At 45.2% G+C, this 19,389-nt stretch overlaps 1 protein-coding gene across 10 annotated transcripts in view; it reads right to left on the minus strand.

Moving 5' to 3' along the window:
- DENND1A (DENN domain containing 1A) overlaps positions 1-19,389 on the minus strand; it is a 519,789-nt gene that overhangs the window by 46,314 nt on the left and 454,086 nt on the right. For all 10 annotated transcript variants that reach the window (XM_046662949.1, XM_046662983.1, XM_046663004.1 and 7 more), the window contains one exon: positions 11,638-11,769. In XM_046662949.1, the coding sequence (XP_046518905.1) occupies positions 11,638-11,769 (132 nt within the window). The remainder of the gene's footprint in view (positions 1-11,637; positions 11,770-19,389) is intronic.

Raw genomic sequence — 19,389 nt, forward strand, 5'->3', positions numbered from 1 at the left:
TTACCTGAAGCAATTTACAGATTGAATGCAATCCCAATCAGAACCCCAATGACATTCTTCATGGAAATAGTACAAAGAATCTTTAAATTTATGTGGAACAACAAAAGACTCTGAATAGCCAAAACAATCCTGAGAAAAAGAGCACAAAGCTGGAGGCATCATACTCCCATACTTCAAGGTATATTACAAAGCTATAGTAGTCAAAACACCAAGGTACTGGCAGAAAAACAGACACACAGATCAATAGAACAGAGCTGAAAGCCCAGAAATAAAACCACACATCTATGGACAGCTAACCTTCGACAAAGGAGCCAAGAACATACAATGTGGAGAAAGGAAAGTCTCTTCAACAGATGGTGTTGTGAAAACTGGACAGCCACGTACAAAAAAATCAAAGTAGATCATTATCTTACAGCATACACAAAAATTAACTCAAAATGGATTAAAGACTTGAATGTAACACTTGAAACCATAAAACTCCTAGAAGAAAACATAGGCAGTATACTCTTTGACATCGGTTTCAGCAGTATCTTTTTGCATACCATGTCTACTCAGGCAAGGGAAACAAAAGAGAGAATAAACAAATGGGACCACATCAGAGTAAAAAGCTTCTGCAAGACAAAGGAAACCATTAACAAAATGAAAAAACAACCCACCCACTGGGAGAAAATATTTGCAAATCATATATCCATCAAGGGGTTAATTTCCAAAATATATAAAGGACTTATACAACTCAACAACAAAAAAATGAACAACCTGATCAAAAATTGGGCAGAAGATACGAACAGACATTTTTCTAAAGAAGATATACAGATGGCCAAGAGGCACATGAAAAGATGTTCAACATCACTAATTATTAGGGGAATGCAAACCAAAACTAAAATGAGATATTACCTCACACATGTCAGAATGGCTATTATCAAAAAGACAAGAAATAACAAATGTTGGAGAGGGTGTGGAGAAAAGGGAACCCTCATACACTGCTGGTGGGAATGCAAACTGGTGCAGTCACTAAGGAAAACAGTATAGAGATTTCTCAAAAAATTAAAAATAGAAATACCATATGATCCAGCTATCCCACTACTGGGTACTAATCCAAAGAACATGAAATCAACAATTCTAAGAGATATATGCATACCTATGTTCATCGCAGCATTATTCACGATAGCCAAAATGTGGAAGCAACCCAATACCTGTCAATGGGTGAATGGATAAAGAAGATGTGGTATGTATATATAGACACAATGGAATACTACTCAGCCATAAAAAAGACAAAATTGAGTCATTTGTGACAATGTGGATGGACCTTGAGGGTATTATGCTAAGTGAAATAAGTCAGACAGAGAAAGACAAACACTGTATGATTTCATATATGGAAGATAAACACATGGATAAGAAGAACAGATTAATGGTTACCAGAGGGGAAAGGGGTGGGGGTGGGGTGGGCAAAAGGGGTAAAGGGGCACGTATGTGTGGTGATGGATAAAAACCAGACTATTGGCGGTGAGCACCACGCAGTCTACACAGAAACTGATATATAATAATGTACACCTGAAACTTACACAATGTTATAAGCCAATACGACCTCAATAAAAAATGACAACAAAAAACTGAAAAGGAGGGGCCAGCCTGGTGGCGCAGCGGTTAAGTTCGTACGTTCTGCTTTGGCGGCCCAGGGTTCACCAGTTCGGATCCTGGGTGTGGACCTATGTGCTGCTTTTAAAGCCATGCTGTGGCAGGCATCCCACATATAAAGTAGAGGAAGATGGGCATGGATGCTAGTTCAGGGCCAGTCTTCCTCAGCAAAAAGAGGAGGATTGGCACAGATGTTAGCTCAGGGCTGATCTTCTTCAAAAAACCCCCCAAAACCCTGAAAAGGAGACTTTGAGATGCACCGTGACATGATCCCACAACACAGATCTGGGCCTTCCAAAACTACCAGTTGGATTCAGTCCATCAGGTTAAGCTGAGCTGCCCACCATGGGAGTGTGGGCTCCCTGAAGTCAGGGACTATGTCATTGTCAGTCCTCTTTTCACAGGTGTGGCACAGAGTAGGAATCAGTGATTATTTCCTGAACAAGTGACCTTAGTTCTTGGCTTTGTCTTTCTCCACTCCCAGGCCCTGAATGGGCCACACTCCATTGCCCAGAAGCTATCACGTGCAACTGTGCCCATCCTTATAACCTGCGACCCCTGGCTCCTACCTCCCTGCCATGCACTGACCTGCCATTGCTCTTCTGTCCCCCATGTGGTGCCCTGGTTGACTTCTGACCTTAACTGCCAGCCTTGCATACTCTTTTGGTTTCAAGATCCCCACAGCTCTGGGTGTAAACCTTTCTCTGCCATCAGACAAGAGGACAAGAGGCTGGGACAATGCTACCTGTTTCGCCACTGTGCACATTTATTAATTGGATCTGTTTGTCCTTCTTTTGATAAAAGTCCCCTGATTTCCTTCCCAGGAACTACCCCTTTTTCACCTCTTAGATCTGTTTCACGTGGGGCTCTACCTGTGGCACAAAGAAAACTGTCAGCCACAGTGATTGGTTTTAAGATAGGTGTATGGTCAAAGTTGGTTCAGTGAGTGAATCCCACTCCTTGTGTGGAAGTTACTAGGAAGTGACACTTTCCTGCTGGTCTTACACCTGGAAGGATGTGGTCTGGAGCTGCTGCAGTCATCTTGCCACCATGAAGAGAAAGCCTGCCTGAGAATGGCACCAGCAGAAGAAGCAAAGCCAAGAAATGCAGCAAAAAACTGGGTGTGATTGACATGACTTGGTACCTGGATCAAGCCATTCCTGAAGCTAGAGTAGCCAACAATTTCTCTTTTGGTTTTATGTCTCTTGCAACCCAAAGAACCCTAACTGATGTAGATTCCCACTATGGGCCCTGCCCCTGACCTTTGGGGCTAGACTGGCTCCTGACACCCCCAATACTAACTCTTGCACTTGCCCAGTTTTTATCCTGCATTCTACTCCCTCACACACACCAGGAAAGCACCCAACATGCCATTAGTGTCTAATGGTGGGTTTGGTGTACAGAATCTACGCCAGATGCAAGATACCAGCTTACTTGTCTTGGTGCCAACTGAGGCCCATTAAGGAAGGCCCATTAAACATTAAGGAAGGCCTGGGATCTGGAAGGAAACCAGGAACAAGGCCTTCCTTGTTGTCCAGCATCCTGGGATCCTGGACCATCGGCCTAGGCTGCGGCAGTGAGCCCATCACTACAAACTCAGCAGGAAACTGCCACGTTCTCAGCACAGAGCTGGGGTCTGAACTTGAGCTCTAGTAATAAACAACACGGCTTTGAATCCTGACTGTTGCTTCTGAGCTATAACCCTTGGCTAAGTCTCTGAGCCTGTCTCTTCCTCTTTAAGAGATAATACCTGAGACTCAACTGGTGGCTGAAAGCATTAAGCGGGCTCACCTATAGGAATCGCCTAGCATGGTATCTGGAGTTGGAACACAGGCCCATTTCTCCAGGTCTCGGGGTGGCGGCTGGTGTGGTGAGCAATTCATTCTCAGATCTCTCCCACTGCTCTTAAATATCCCAATGCCTAGCACATAAGAGGCGCTCACACTCTTGCTAAAGTGCTCCAGTCCCAGGAGGAGGGGGTTGATCTTGGCCCCTGGCCCTTCTGCAGCCATCCTTAACTTGTGCTGAATGGAGATCAGGTGGTGTAGCTTAGAAAGCGAATTGATGATGTGAACCTGGACTTTCATTTGGCTGCTGACATTTCTCAGCCCTTCCACAGCACATCAGGAGATCTACCCTCAGTGCTGAGCTTCCTGTGATGAGAAGAATACTATCTGAGAAGGCAACAGCACAGGCTTCATCAGAAATCTCCAGAATTTCCAACTCAATCCTTACCAATTCCAAGAATCTGATTTCTCTTTTTTGATTGGCAAGTTTTCCCTCCTGAAGTCGAGCATGTCTGCTCAGAGGAGCAAACCCTGGCCTTGTTAACCTTCCATCAGAAAGCTGTCTCTGGGCTAGCCTGGGCTACGAAAAAGCAAGGCCACATGCAAAGACAGGCCCAGTCAGCCACCCTTGCCGGACAGACCTGACAGAGCCACTACCAATGAGGGACCACGCTGCTTTGGTAATGAAGGTGAATGAGTGAAAACAACTTTGGACAGCCACGTGCCGGGCTGAAGGCAGAGCTGCCTCACAGTCACCCTGTGTAGCTGGCACAAGCGGGGGTCAGAGCAGGAGGAGCTGGAGGGCACGGAGCAGGGAGATCGCCACAACAGCACCCACTTTCCCACGCAAAGATATGGCTGAAAGAGCAGAAAAAGCGGCGATGGAAAAGGGGGAAATATGATCTGAAAACAACAGGGTTTGAAAGAGCCCCATGCAGTGCCTTGTGGACCGTGAAAACATGGCTGATGAATTAGGCCAAGAAAACTACTTTGGACTGCAGACTACAACGCTCACCTGCTCACTCACACTTGCTGCCCTGACCTGCCCCACAGCCCTTCTGTTCACCGTGAGCGTCAGACTTGGGTGCCATCCTCTGCTGTTCCCAGCACCTCTCCCTCTGCTCGATGTTGCCAGCCCTCCTAGGTTTGGTGTTGACTTTCCCACCAAGTGCTGTAGAGATACAGGTCAGCTACAAGAGTGTGCATGCAGGAGAGCTGCCACTGAGCGAGGAGTGTGATCTGAGGGCCGCAATGGTCAAGGACTGGCTGGCTGGGAGGCTCTGTCAGTGGGCTACCGACAGCTGGCTCCACTTTTCCCCAGCGGAGGAAGAGACTGATATTTAGCAAGAGCCTCTGCGTTAGCACTTAGCTAGACAGACGCTCTCTCACTGAGGCCTTACAGTGACCTGTGGCGTGGGTATTATTATCCCCAGTGCAAAGACGAGGAAACGGAATTCACTGAGGTAGGTAACTCCTGAAGGTCACCAGCTAGTTAGTGACAGAGCTGAAATTTAAGGACAGAGCTGCCCAGTTCTAAAATCTGTGCTTTGTCCTCTCTACCACATTGTCTCCAGCAACTGATCAGTATTTGCCTTTTCAGCAGGTAAATTTGGGGGCAATGGGGGCTGTATCTGCTTTCTCTCTCTCTCTGTGAATGGATGCTATATATGTGTGTGTCTGTGTAATTTTTTGACCAAACCATTTGAAAGCAAGTTTCGGACATCATGGTCCTTCACCCCTAAATACTTCAATGTGCACCTCCTAGGAATAAAGATAAGCCCCTACCCACCATAATATTAACAATGATTCTAGGGGCTGGCCTTGTGGCGCAGCGGTTAAGTGCGCACGTTCTGCTTCTTGGAGGCCCGGGGTTCGCCGGTTTGGATCCTGGATGCAGACATGGCACTGCTGTGGTAGGCGTCCCAAGTATAAAGTAGAGGAAGATGGGCATGGATGTTAGCTCAGGGCCAGTCTTCCTCAGAAAAAAAGAGGAGGATTGGCAGCAGTTAGCTCAGGGCTAATCTTCCTCAAAAAAACCACAAAAAAACAATAATTCTATCACATCACCTAACATCCCAGTCCATCTTCAAATCTTCCAATTTTCTCAAGGATGTCTTTAAAGCTTTTTTTTTTAATTATTCAAGTTAAGTTCATACTTTGCATTGGGTTACACAGCTTGTCTCTTTTACAGATAAAATCTTCCCTTTATTTGATATAATTCAAGGGATGCCAGGCCTTTCCTTCCCTTGACTGCTCTCTCTGCAGCTCCCCTCCTCCCCAGGGTGACCCGTCCTCGGAGCATGGATAGTGTCATAGTCCTCTGCCTCTCCTCCCTCTCCTCTTTTCCTGGGCATATATGACTAGACCTTAAGAGCTCATAAAAACACAAAACAAAAGGAGACAAGATCTAAATTCCTATAATACAAAACTGTTTCTATTTGGAAACAAAACCTTTATTTATGGAAAGTGATTTGGAAGTAGTTTTTGACCATTAATGGAATATTCACTTTTCTTCTTCAAATTAACAGAATTATAAGCATAGCAACTGAAATAAAATCAAATAACTTTTTGGATACACAGCAAGTACTTAAACAATAATCAATCAACTATCAATCAATTTGAAAGTCCACGTCAATAATAAAACCCCATGATGTTTAATGGTTGCTAGTTCAGTGCCAGGCCCTGTGGGGCACTTTGCAGGGGCTCATATCCTCATGGGGAGACAAGTATTAAAGAAGCAATTACAAGGCTACCTGAGACGCTCTGCATGTGCCAAGTTCTGGGGGAGCACAAAGACGGGAGCAACCAACTCTTCCTAGGGCCGTTGGGAGGATTCACCAAAGGGGCCTGCCCTGAGGGCAGAGAGGCAGATGACGAAGGGCCTCATATGCCATGCCAAGGGCGAAGGCGGAATCCTTAGGAGAGGCTAGGAGCAGGGAGGTGACACAGCCACTCATACATGCTTCAAATGGACCCTGCAAGGTCAGATGGGGAATACAGCGGGGGTGAGGCTGAAGGCCGAAGGGCCAGTTCAAAGACTGTGGAACAGTCCAGGTGAGCGACAATATGGCCTGAACCTAAGCGGTGATGGAGGTGATGGAGAGAGGGACTAAGCAGTGTCCAGGAGGTAGAAGGGAGAAGCTCTGAGGAGGCGGGGGAGCAGACCCAGGCTTCTGGTTGGATGGCGGTGCCATTTGCTGAGGTGGGAGACAGAAGAGGAGGAGTGAGTTTGGCAAGGAGCGTACGTTCAGACCGCAGGCCTGTGGCTGGAGGTGTCTGGGGAACAAGGGAACATCTGCTGGAGGTGTTTGGGAGGGAGTGGCTGAATTGGAGGGAATCGTCTGTGACTTCCAAGCTCAACAGGGCAGAAGGAGTTTCTCAGGGCACTCAGAGCCAAAGGTGCTGAGAAGGCATTCACTGGCTGGGCAGCTTTTCCAGCCGAGTGTGAGACTGTCATCAAATGACCCAGCTCATGCTTGTAAAGCCACAACTCTCCATACACACAGACAAGCAGGCAACTACATTCCAAGAGCTGCTCTGGGGATGTAACCAAACCACTCTGTCCCAGGTCTCTGGAAGCCACATGGTGTTTAGTTTGGGCTTTGGTTTAACTGGCTTTTCAAACTTTTATGTTAAAGATCTGTAGAAACCTTTGCTCAACTGAGAGAATACAAGCACCTTTCAATGCACACTTTTTGGAATCTATCAGATTGGAAGGTAGCCAATTATTTTGTTTGCAGGATCAATCAACTGGGAGAAACACAATGCAAGGGTCCCTGGAGTGGGTTTGTCATGACGTTCTCAGGGGTGCCCCATCCTCCCACCCTGAGAAGGCCCAACCCCTAGCCAAGGCCCACGACATTGGCAACATGCATCCAGGACTAGTATCCAGCGCCACTGGGCTCCCACAGCCAGTCCAGTTCCCCCAGCCAGGGAGGGAGAGCTGCGGAGTATGAATTAGCTACTGATTCAAGCAAATGTCTTCCAAGTCTGTTTCCTTGTTTGTACAATGGGTATGGTGCTTCTTCCTTACCAGCTGATGGTGAAGATTCAGTGAAATGAGCAGAGATGTGAAAGCCCCTAGTGGCCTGTCCATCTGATTAAATGCAGGGAGCAGAGCAGTTTCCATGGGGACACTACCTCTGCTGATTTCTCAGAAGGGGAGGTAGTCAAGGCAAGGTGTTCTGGCTGAGGGGTGCCCAGGCCCTGCTGGGGAGAACACTGCTTCCTTACCTGCTTCACAGCCACAGAAAGGAGGGAACGTCTGTTCCTCACCCCAGGAGAGAAAAGCATGGGGGACTCCTTAGCTTCTCTCTGCGCCCTCTCACTCACTTCCGCCCAGAGGAGTCGTCCTTCTCTCGGAATTTGAGAGAAGGAACTGAGCATGCTCCACGCTCCGTGTGCCCTTCTGGTTCCCTCCCACAGAGCAGCCAGTCCACAGGGACTGCTGGGTGCTGCCTGCAACTGTCCACTTCTCCTGTGGGGAGGTGCTCAGTCTTTAACTCTGAGGTGAAGTTTTAGTAAGCCCATTTGGCCTCAGGTCTAAAGCAAAATTCTCCTTTCAGCTTTATCAGTAAAAAAGCTGGCATTTTTTTTTTTTTTTAAATCTCCTTTGACTGTCTCCTGAGCCTTATTTTTCGATTCTGAACATGGGAAGAGGAAAAAAAGAGTTATTTAAAGCCTCTCTGAACCTAAACATTTTCCAAGGTAGGACCAGGCATTCTCAAGTTACTTGAGATTTTTGAACTCTTTAAAGAAACCATACTTGATAAGGATGCAGGGGCTAACTAAAAAGCCGTTGATTTTGCTCTTGTCTGGAACTGTCAACATGCCTCATCACGAGCTCTGAGTGGCCTTACACATCTGCTTCAGAAAACAAATGAATTGTTATGAGTTTAGTTTGTTGACAAAATATCTTTTACTTACAGGGTACAACTTGGGACCTGGGCCCTGGGGGTGAAGAGGCCTGTGGGGCCCTCAGAGCACCCTGAGCTCACCCCTCTCACTGTTCTGATAACTCTGGGTCAGACTGTCCATTTGCTGGTCTGTCTCCCTCATTATGCCCCACAACGACTTATTTTTTTTTTTTTTACACATGGTAGGTCTCAATACATGGATGCAAGATGCACAACTGAATGGAGGAATGGTCAAAGCCTTGAAAGGGAAGCTCTCATGAGGCAGAGGCCAGAGAGCATGTCCTCTCCCCTCGCAGAGGCTCCTCTGGCCTCAGGACTAAGCACCCGTCTGAGGGCTCTGCAAAGGCCTCCACCGCTGGGCGGGCTCCCTGCCACTCTGCCAATGTCCCCACGGAGCTCCCCTGGCTGGTAACAGGGCACCAGCTTTGCAAGATGGAGAAGTTAATGTAATAACCATCTCAACAGTCTCTGTCCTCACTGGAAAGCTAAGTGTTCTAAAGAATGAAATCAAGACCAAGATCTTTTTGGGGTTAACGTGCACTATCTGGCTAGTCCATGATTTTGCCAGGACACATTAGCTTTAACAGACATATCAAAGCAGCTGAAGTCTCTGCTTGGTGAGGGAGCCGGAGTGGGTGGTGGAATCAGACTGTCCTGAGTTTCCACGCTGGCAATATGGCCCGGGGCAGGTCCCTTCCGGTCCCTGAGCTCCAGTTCTGGGTCCATAAAATGTGGCCAATGATCCTTTTCTCAGAGGGCCATGGCAGAGAAGACACATCTTTTCCAAAAGGAGAATGTATACCGTTGGGGCTACAGAGTGGTTTGGTGACACATGGATGGACACTTAACAGATTTTTTGATATGCCTTAGGAAAAAATTGGACTGGTATGTCAAACCTCTGATTATAGCAATGTCATCGCTTAGGATGAGGCTAAAGTTGGTATAGGTGTCAGGCCTGAGTCTGTTTAAAGGAAAATATCAAGTAAAAAAATAGTACAAATGGTAGGAGAGTGTGGCAACGTTTTTTGAAGTGGAACTCAAAAGACTGTCCTTTGAGAATGTAAAGTCCCTAGAACTCATGCCCACCAGGAGTAGGTGCTCTAGAAAAGCTACGCGTTACGGTCAATGGCCCAACAAACCAGGTGCCTGGGGAAGGACTGGAGGACAACCCAGCACAGGGGCAAAGCTGGAAAGAGTTAAAAGAAAGGGGTCTGCGGTTCCCCTGGCCCATCCCCCTGCAGCTAATCTGTCACCTAATGAAGAAGCGGCCAGCACAAGTGAGCTGGCTGGCAGTTCACTAACAGCAAACTGATTAAGAATGTTCAACCAACAGCAGACTGTAGACCTTTCCAGAGAAAATAAATAGAGTGTAGACTGTATGCAAATGTGTTTGTCACTTTGACAGCACGTCTCAATTAAGGCATCTCGCGGCTGTGGGTAGGCTCTGCGGCTGCAGCTGGAAGGGAGAGCCCGCTGCATGGCTGATACTCGGGGCTTGACCTTAATCCGCATGCATGCATTAAAAAAAAATCCTGCCTTCCTGTACACTTGCATAATGCTGGCAGCCACGTGAGGGAAGTGACAAACGGGGAAAAAAAGCCACTTTCATCCTCTCCAGTTTACAGACCTGTGAAGGCACAGACAGCTCTTATTTCAACAGAGTTTGGGGTGGCTTTTTTAATTGTTTATCCCCCATGCGCACGTACACACACACTCTTATTCTGCATTTAGCTGGGAATGACATTAAAGCATCTCTACTTCTTGCTGAAATGGAAAGAAGGTCTTTCTCCATTTCAAATAGGGCCTCTTTTTTGTGTTTCGAAAATGGAATGTTTAACACCATGAAATCCCTCTCCCCCCGCCCCCTCTTTCTCTGTAATGGGCTCCAAACTCCAGCGAGGGGCTCTTTTCATGGGAAGGTTACTGTGTGCAGGAATGAGGACAAAGGAAGGCAGGAAGCTGGCTCTGGAATGCTGTGCTGGCGACAAACGGGGGCTGTGCTTTCAGCAAACACAGCCAGGGAACTGGGGCGCACATTTCTCCAACAGGGCCTGAACCCGGGGAGGAGGCAGCTCTTTGGGGTGCAAACACCAATGCAATTTGAAGATAATCATTAACCAAATGAGCATTGCCCCATGGATGCTTCTTTCTTGTGCTACACTTCAATTTTTATATCATCCCTTTTAGTGTAAAATCAGAAAAGGGGGGTGAACCTCCACAAGTTTAAGATGTATGAATGTATTATCTGAAAATATTGATTACACAGGAAGATTCTTCTGTTTCAATAAACTCACCCCTTACAGTAATAACCCACAGCAACAATTTCATTAAGTCTCTTCAGTTCTAAATAGCTCAGTGCCTGGTACATAGTAGGCTCTTGATAAAAGTCTGTTAAAAACAGTAACATCTTAAATGTATGCTTCTAGGTCCTTTATGTGATAAAATAGCAATGATATTTAAGATAAAATCATAAAGACTATTTTAATCATGCTTTATCCAATAAATGGCTAAAGAATCAGGCAATTTAAGAACAAATAAGCTTGCAAATTCTTGTTGCAGTCATGTTGTTAAGAGAGCCATTTCTCAATAAACCCCAAAATTATGACTTTTGCTAATTGAGAGAGTCAATTCAAGAGAAGTAGGGGAGGGTATGCAATCTTTTTCAACTGAAAATATAACCACTGATAGGAAATGGATAAAAAAAATTTGTTTCTATACAGAGTACAGTGTTTGACTTAAGGGAAAAAAATCAAACCGAGAGACAGTGTTTCAAACGTTCAGGTGGCCGAAAACAGTTGGTTAAAGAATCGGATGTCTAGAATCATACAGAGCGGGAGGGTTTACTCTGAGAAGCATGACTCCTGATATTGATTTTCAGGAAGTACATTAATAAAGAACTCCTAATTGATTTTTTTTTAAGACTTCGCTTGTTGCCTTTTATTTGAAGGTGCAAAGAAGGGCCTGGGATGCTCAAGTGCTCTAATGAGACGCTTAGCTAACGGATGCACCTTAAACGGAGCGCCTTGGAGTGGGGAGGAAGCAGCTGCATTTAATGACTTTATTCAAGAGATGAGCTAGTTTATGACCAGAGCCATGCTGTCTCCCCAAAATTTTTGAAAATTCAACTGCAAAACATGTGTGCAACAAATAAACATTCGAAGATGTGCAAAACTCCGGCGTTGTTTGGTTTTGCCAACGAGAATTGAAGTGAAACACTTGCTGCATGGGCTACAGCTTCTGATAAAAAAAGAAAGAAAAAAACCCAAAACCCAGACCAATCAAAGGGCCAGGGTACATACCTGTCCGAAGTGGACTGTGATCGGCCGCCGGTCTTCTCGGAGCTTGGGGTCCTTGGCCTCCACCAGTAGGGACGGCGCCGTCTTTGGCAGCTGCTCTTCCGTGGTGGGGGCACAGCCATTCTCGGCGATGTCCTGCAGGGAGAAGCCCGGTCGGGGGTTGGTGTCGGGGTCATGGCACCTGCCGTGAGCACAGGTGCTCCTTCGCCCCCCACGGCTAAGAGGCCTGCCATGGAACTCCCCCCAGGACAGTGAGAGCCTGTCCTGCTCAAGATGGAGGAAATGGAGGCTAACTCGGCTCTTTGACTTTTAAGGACTAGAGAAACCGAAATCAAATACATTAAATAACAAAGACAACATCATAATTCACAATAGTGGGAAAAACAGTCTTTCATTCTACTACCTTACACGGCTATTTTCATTTTTACATATTCACTTTGTCCACATGCAGACATTTAAAAATTACTTGCAATCACAGCTCATGCATAATTTTACACTCTATTTTTTCCTACTATATTATAAGCATCTCCATGGTGCTACATAGTCATTATAATAATAATTTTAATGGAGGCATAATATTTCATCAGGCAGATATACGATAATTTAATAAATCATTCTACTTCTGTTGGGCATTGAGGTTGCTCCTAATTTTTTTACTTTCTAAACACCACAGTGATAAACATTGCAGTTTTTGTTTCTTTTGGATTATTTCTTTTATGGAAATCTCTAGGAATGAAATTATTAGGTCAAAAGATATAAACCTTTTTAAGGCTTTTTATTCATTCCACCAAATTGCTTTCCAATTTACACCAACCACCAGCAATGGATGCATTATCAGTTTCACGGTACTTGTTAGCCTTATCATTTTAAAAATGTATTGCTAATTTAAGAGGTGAAAAATTAGATCTCATTGTTGTTTTAATTTGCATTACTTTGATTATTTGTGAGTGTGGACATTTTCTCCACATTTGTTTACTGATGATGTTACTGTTTGTGAAAATAATGTGTTCAAGCTCCTTCTTTCTTAGTCCTAGCCTTTCTGGCAGAGAATGAAGAGACTGAAGTCTGAGTTAGGATCTATGACTTAGAGAAAATCTGATATTTTTAAATTCAGACATTCACATTTAATTTGTGCTTCTGACAAATGAAGTCAAATTATAAGGAAAAGAAAAACCCCAACGTGCAAAAGGCAGCTCCTGGCTCCTTTGGCAGGGGCCGGCCATGGACTATACCTACGGGTTGTTTGGGATGCAGGTGGTACCCACTTGTGTGATATGGACCATATGCTTTATTCAAGTTATGAAAGTTGCTTAAATCTTCTCTGGAGCAAGGCAGAGAAAAAATGTGCAAATAGAAAACATTTAAGTCCTTATTTTTTACCAAGTAAAAATAACTCACAGCCAGAATGAAATAAATACAATCTCCAATTCCTTTCATTGCAAAAGCAAATACACATTTTGGTCAACAAAACACATACCCTTAGTACTCATTAAATTCTGCACATAAAAGACTTGACACTTGCTCTTAGCCAAACAGAGAGAATGGTGGCACATGGAGGGACGTGCTCCCTAATCGAATAATAACACATTAAGGAAGAAACAGATGTAACCTCAGTCTCTTCAACTGTAAAATGGTGATACGGTAGCTACAAGGAGGAGAGGAGATGAAGCAACATAAAAGTGTCTAGAATATTATTACTCAATAATGAACTATATATGGTCCTCAATAATAATTATTGAGTACATACTAATAAGGTGCTCAGTAAACTCTAGGGATTTCTCTTTGTCTCTGTCTCTCTCTCAATTTAACCCCACACACCCCGCGGCAGTCTCTGTACTGCCCGGTAACAACACAGGGAGATGGTGACCTCTTGGTTCTGCAGGGAGGGCTTACATCAAGTCTCAGCCCAGCCAAGGCTCAGCGATGAGAAAGGCTGCCGACAGCCAATTAGAAATGGCTCTTTTGGAAAGGGGCTGCCCTAAGGCGCTCAGGTCAAGTGGAACAAAGAGGGGGAGGGGCTCCTTCTGGGCCAGAAAGTAGCAAAGGGCAAAAGAGGCATTTTGGATCCAGGTGGGGTTACAGAGAGGACAGACACAAGAGGTTGAGGAGAGTTAAACAGTAAAAAAATTCACTTTTAGTTCAGAAAAAACATTGCATGTGTGTGAGTGGTTGGCTGAAAAAAAAATGGAGCTGTAAGATAACATGGTAAGAAAATATTGATATTAATGAAAACTATAAGATGATAGCTATTTAAAAAAAACTATGTGGTAGTTTTGGGAAAAGCACCCTAGTTTAAGCTTATAGGTAAAAATGCTGCCTTCTAGTTTTGTTTCTACCATTAACTAGCTGGCTGATCTTTCCAGTGCTCTGAACCTCTCTGCAGCCAGTTCTTTATTTTTACAGTGGGGAGACCACCACCTGCTTGGCGAACTTCCAAGCCCCAGGGAGAATGGGTTCAATGAGATGAGGTGGAGGAAACTGTGACAAATGTTAGTCCTGTGCAAACTGGATGTTACATCCTCATTCCTGCAAAACGGGAAGAGCACCATCTAAACAGAAAAGCTGCCTCGTGTGAGCACCTCTTGCTGGCAGGCACTTTTCCAGAACCTCAACCTTCACTATCACACTTAGTATCCACAACAATCACAAGTGAAACAGGATCAATGGCTCTTTTATAGGTAAGGAAGGGGCTCAGAGTGGGCAGCTCACTCAAAGCCACACAGCTGGCAAGTGGAGGAACCCAGAAATGCTCTCTGGGACTTATACGATATGGACCCATAACAACAGCACCAGTGAAGGCATTCTGAGTTAGGAGGTGCTCCACAAAGCATCAGATGCCATCCCTACTCGGAAACCCCTCTTGCTATACTGATCTTGTGCTGCTTTGATATCTTACTTTTCTTATCCCTATAGACTGTGAATTCCTTGGGGCTTGGGTTCTCTGCCCCAGAGCCTTGAATATAGCACATGTTCTCCAATAAATCCTTGTTAAGTTGAGATGAATATTTGGAAGGCAAATGTTGCCAAAATACAAAGGTGCTTGTGCATCAGAAAGCAGGGCTGCACATCAATTTTCTTTAGTGAGAAGATCCGAAGGTGCAAACGCCTTCTCACAAAGTCCCGGGGCTTGCCCTACCGATGTATTAACTTCTTCACTATTTCTTCCACACGGGGAAGGACAACGCCTCCTTCCCGGGATCCCAGTGAGAGCAGGGTGGGAAGAGCCCCAGCCAAGAGGGAAACAGGGCCAGTTCACCTGCTCTAGAGAGTCTGCCAGCAGAGATCTTACACACAGCAGGATCCATCTCAGCAACTTTTGGTACCTGTGATTAAAGACATTGTGCTCTAAGGACTAATTGAGAAGCTGTCAGCAAAGGGTCTGGGAAAACAGGCACTCTCATACCCTTCTGGTGGGACTACAAATTGGCAATTTATCTCAAAACCCTAAGAGAGGTGCACGCCCTTTGGCCCATTAATTTCATTTCTAGAAATTTATCCTAATGAAATAATTAAGAATTCCTTCAAGGTTTTACCTATAAGGATATTTGCCTAGAAAAAATTGGAACTGACTTAAGTGTCCAACAATGGGATTGATTAATGTATATATGTCCACCAGATAAAATTTTATGTAGCCGTTGATTTTTTATTTATTTATTTTCCTTTGGTGAGGAATATTTGCCCTGAGCTAACATTTGTGCCAATCTTCCTCTATTTTACATGGGATGCCACCACAGTGTGGCTTGATAAGCAGTGCCAGGTCCGTGCCCAGGATCTGAACCTGTGAACCCCGGGCCACCGAAGCGGAGTGCGTGAACTTAACCACTACACAACTGGGCCAGCCCCTTATGCAGCCATTTAAAATGGTGACATGTGGAAGAAACATTTAGTGTCTGGGAAATGCTCAGAATATGATAAGTGAAAATGCAGGTTATAAAATAAGATCATTTTCCTTTTGCTTATCTGATTTGTTGAATTTTCTCCAATAAACATGGTTTTTTGTTTGTAAACAGAAGAAACTGACTGTTGAGATGTCATTTTAAAAAACAAAACCAAGGGGCTGGCCCTGTGGCCGAGAGGTTAAGTTCGCGTGCTCCGCTGCAGGCAGCCCAATGTTTCGTTGGTTCGAATCCTCGGCGCGGACATGGCACTGCTCATCAAACCATGCTGAGGCAGCATCCCACATGCCACAACTAGATGGACCCACAACGAAGAATATACAACTATGTACCGGGGGGCTTTGGGGAGAAAAAGGAAAAAAAAAATAATTAAAGAAAAAAAAAACAAGAAGCTGACAGGGGGCGTAGATCTGTTCCTTCCCGAAGGGTCACACAGGAGGAAGACAGGAGACAGAGCTGCAGATCAGAGGCTGCTGCAGGGTGGCAAATCTCTTCCCAGGAGCCCTACAGCTCTGCTCAGAGCACTGGGGCCCTACCAGTTCCCACCCCTCAGTAAAGCAAAGGAGTCCGAAAGTAATTCAATTCCTACCATCTTCCCTAAGCGTCAGCTGGAATCAAAAATCATGACTGAGATCTAATCTCTAGCTGTCTGTGGAGAAGGCAGGGGCAGCATGCGCTAAGTCCTTGGACAGAGCACCCGTGAAGTCAGGCGGTAGGAACCCAGAGGAGGAGGAGGGCCCTGAGTGACCTTAGGTAGGAGCTGGGATGGGGGTTGGACACAAAAGGAACTGAGGATAAGACTTCCTGAGGCAGAGATGCGAGAGGGGCATTCCTGGCCCAGGGGAGGGAGAGCAGGGAGCCTGGTTAAGGAACAGCAGGTGGTCCAGCCACTGGGGCATTCCAAGAATCCCCCTGTCAAGGAGGTGGAAAGTTTGAAAGGTCTGAAAGATTTCAACCAAGAGAGTGACTTGCTCAGAGCTGTATTCTAGAAAGATTGCTCTGGTGGCTGTATGGATGACCAGAAGGGAGCTAATCCCATGTCAGCCATGTCCTTGGGGTACGTGCACGTGGGTATTTGGGTACCAGCTGCTCCAGAGGTGGGATATGAGAAAAGGACAGGATGAGAACTTGCATTTACTGAGTAGCTACTAAGCGTTGCTGTTTAAACTCATTACCTCTTCTAATCCTTACAGTAACCCACTAAAAATTGATATTTCCCCTCATTTACAAATGAGAAAAACTAGGTTCAGAGAGATCTAGTAACTTACTCAAGGTCACACAGTTAATATCCTACACAACCAGCAGTGAACCCAACTCGTCTGCCTCAGAGGCCCAAATCCCATGCCACAGCGCTGGGGACCGAAAGGCCCCGTGGGTAAGAGGCAGAGGCCTTACCCTCTCTGACTCAGACTGCTGGTCTCCATTCTCAGATCTGTGCAGTGCCCTTCTTTTTTGGTCTACTTCACACCACAGCAAATGCAAATTAGAATATGAATATTGATATCAAAATAGCATCCAAAGTTGGAATTTCTGTGATTGAGGCTGCAGCATACTTTAACCTATCTGGAGACAGGGAGCTGACAGTTGTGTGCTAAGGTGTGAAAATGTCTGTTCTACAAGAGTCTACCTAGATTTTCCTGCCCCACACACGCTTACTCACCTCCTTTAATACACTAGGAAATATTTGGCCAGGAACTCCAGTCTTTGCTAAGCCAGCTGTGAATTTCTCCTTTCAATCACAGAGACTATAAATGAACAAGCTCGATTTATCTTTTAAGATAAAGATTTTAAAAGGGCTGTGAAATGAGCCCACTGGATTAAATCATTTTGATACTGATTAAAACAGATAATTTTTCAGGGGTTCCCCAATAGGCAAAAAAATGACATCCTTATGTGAATATCTTAATGTTCCTTGCAGGTGAGAAGGAACATGTGTGCCGCCATCGCTTTTAAAACCTGGCATTCTGATGCCAGGCTTGTGTGGTGCTGCAAGAGAATGCTGCTGTTTGGTGACAGGCACAAGCCCCGCCACGCGGCATTCTTCTGCAGGCAGGGTCTGGAGGGAGATACTCCAGAGGAAAGCACCACATTCTCCCTTTAGAAAGTGATGGCTGGGTAGCATCTTTGCCATTTCCTCTTCCTAATTTTGAGCAAGTCAGACTTCAAAAGAAGCCAAGCTATAGAAGAACTTGACCACCTTGCTCCCATTTATCCAGAGAAATATGTTATCATCCTTCTTTTTTTGTTGTTGGGCTGAAGCAGAGCAGGTATGGAATAAAGCCACACTATAGTATCTATTAACAATTACTTGCCAATGGTCACATGGATACTCTGAAAGCTCCTATTCCAGGTGCTTTGAAAATCTGCAGCACAAATGAACAAGGGATGGAGAAGGGGCTCTGCTCAGTCATATTAGAGATGGACCCTCCAACACACCACGGTGACCTCTGCAGAGGTCGGCCCCACATTTTCTATTTGCAATTCAAACCCAAGGCGAGAGTGAAGAGGGCGAGATTGGGTTCTTGATTATATCTGCAAGGTCACTATTGCTATGCAGAGTTAGAGGAGGCCAGGTGGCAACCCAGTACATTTGAAGACTAGATCTTTGTGGGGAACTGCCTCAATTTCATAGCAGAAACCAAATCTGAGATGTCTGCATTAGACTCATCTGGAGAGCCATGTAGATATGCTGCCATATAAAGGGGTGGGGGGGTGGGGTGGGGAGCAGGGAGAAAAAAGCCAAGGAAACATTTTCTACTGCAGTGAGAGAGGTCAGACGAAGCCAAATCCTGAATGGCTCGAGAAAGGGAGCTGGAGAGCACTGAAGAAGACCAAGTCCTGTCTGGACTGAACAACGCTGGAGTTTCAATTACAAAATAGCTCTTCCAAGAACAACTGCAAAATATCAAGTCTGTAGAAATCTGTAAGACCGAAGGGGGGAAAAGTGAAAATTGAAAAGGGTATACTAATAGATCTGTCAACAGTCCGATGGTGACAAGCCACATTTCTATAAAATGCCTTCACCATTTGTGTCACCTGAAATGTACTGACACTCTCTATAGAACATTATTTGCTGAAGCTATTCTTGAAAAGACTGGCCGGGGAGGAGGAGAGGGGAGGGGAAGATCGGCTTTAGACACTATCAAGGGAAGAAAAGGGAGATGGCGTGGAGGGAGAGAGATCTAGATTGTTTAAGCGAACCTTTGAACAACATCAAAAAACCTGAGTGTAACTGGTTATTTGCAGAAATGTTACATATCATAAAAAGGGGATTTTCTTGAGGCCCAGTGCTTACGTGTATGAGGAGGGAGGCAATGGTCTGCAGAGAGCAGATGTGACCGGTGAAGCACATCTGTCCTCTGCATGAGGAGGGACCCTGTTCTTTGCTTTAAGTAATATTCTAATGCCAGCCAGAGCCCGGGAGCCAGTCATCAAGGAGGGAAAATTTGGTGAGAGAATTCCCCCCTCCCTGCCACTCCATTTTATACCTGCAATCCAACTCAGTTACATGCGACTGGGATAGAAGATAAAAAGGTATATTTAGGGACTTAAATAACAGCCAAGTAAAGAATTCCAGCTGCCAGTCTCTGGCAGGGTGCAACAGACCACAGTTAAGTCTATCTGAATTTACACTACAGGACTTTTATTGCGGGACTTGAATCTCAGCTGTTAAAAATTCACTCTCAGCTGAAACTAAGAATTTAAATGCTTAGTCAGAGCAAATTATTTTGCAATTAAAAGGAAGGAATCAATTCCTTTGACCATTTCAAGTTAATGAGAGGTCCTTTCTGACTTCATAAAATTAAAACTGCTTTCAATTTTTAAAAAACTGTTGAGCTAGACAAAGGCCCTTATTAGA

Source organism: Equus quagga, chromosome 1 (assembly GCF_021613505.1).
Source record: "Equus quagga isolate Etosha38 chromosome 1, UCLA_HA_Equagga_1.0, whole genome shotgun sequence".
Taxonomy (NCBI): Eukaryota; Metazoa; Chordata; class Mammalia; order Perissodactyla; family Equidae; genus Equus; species Equus quagga.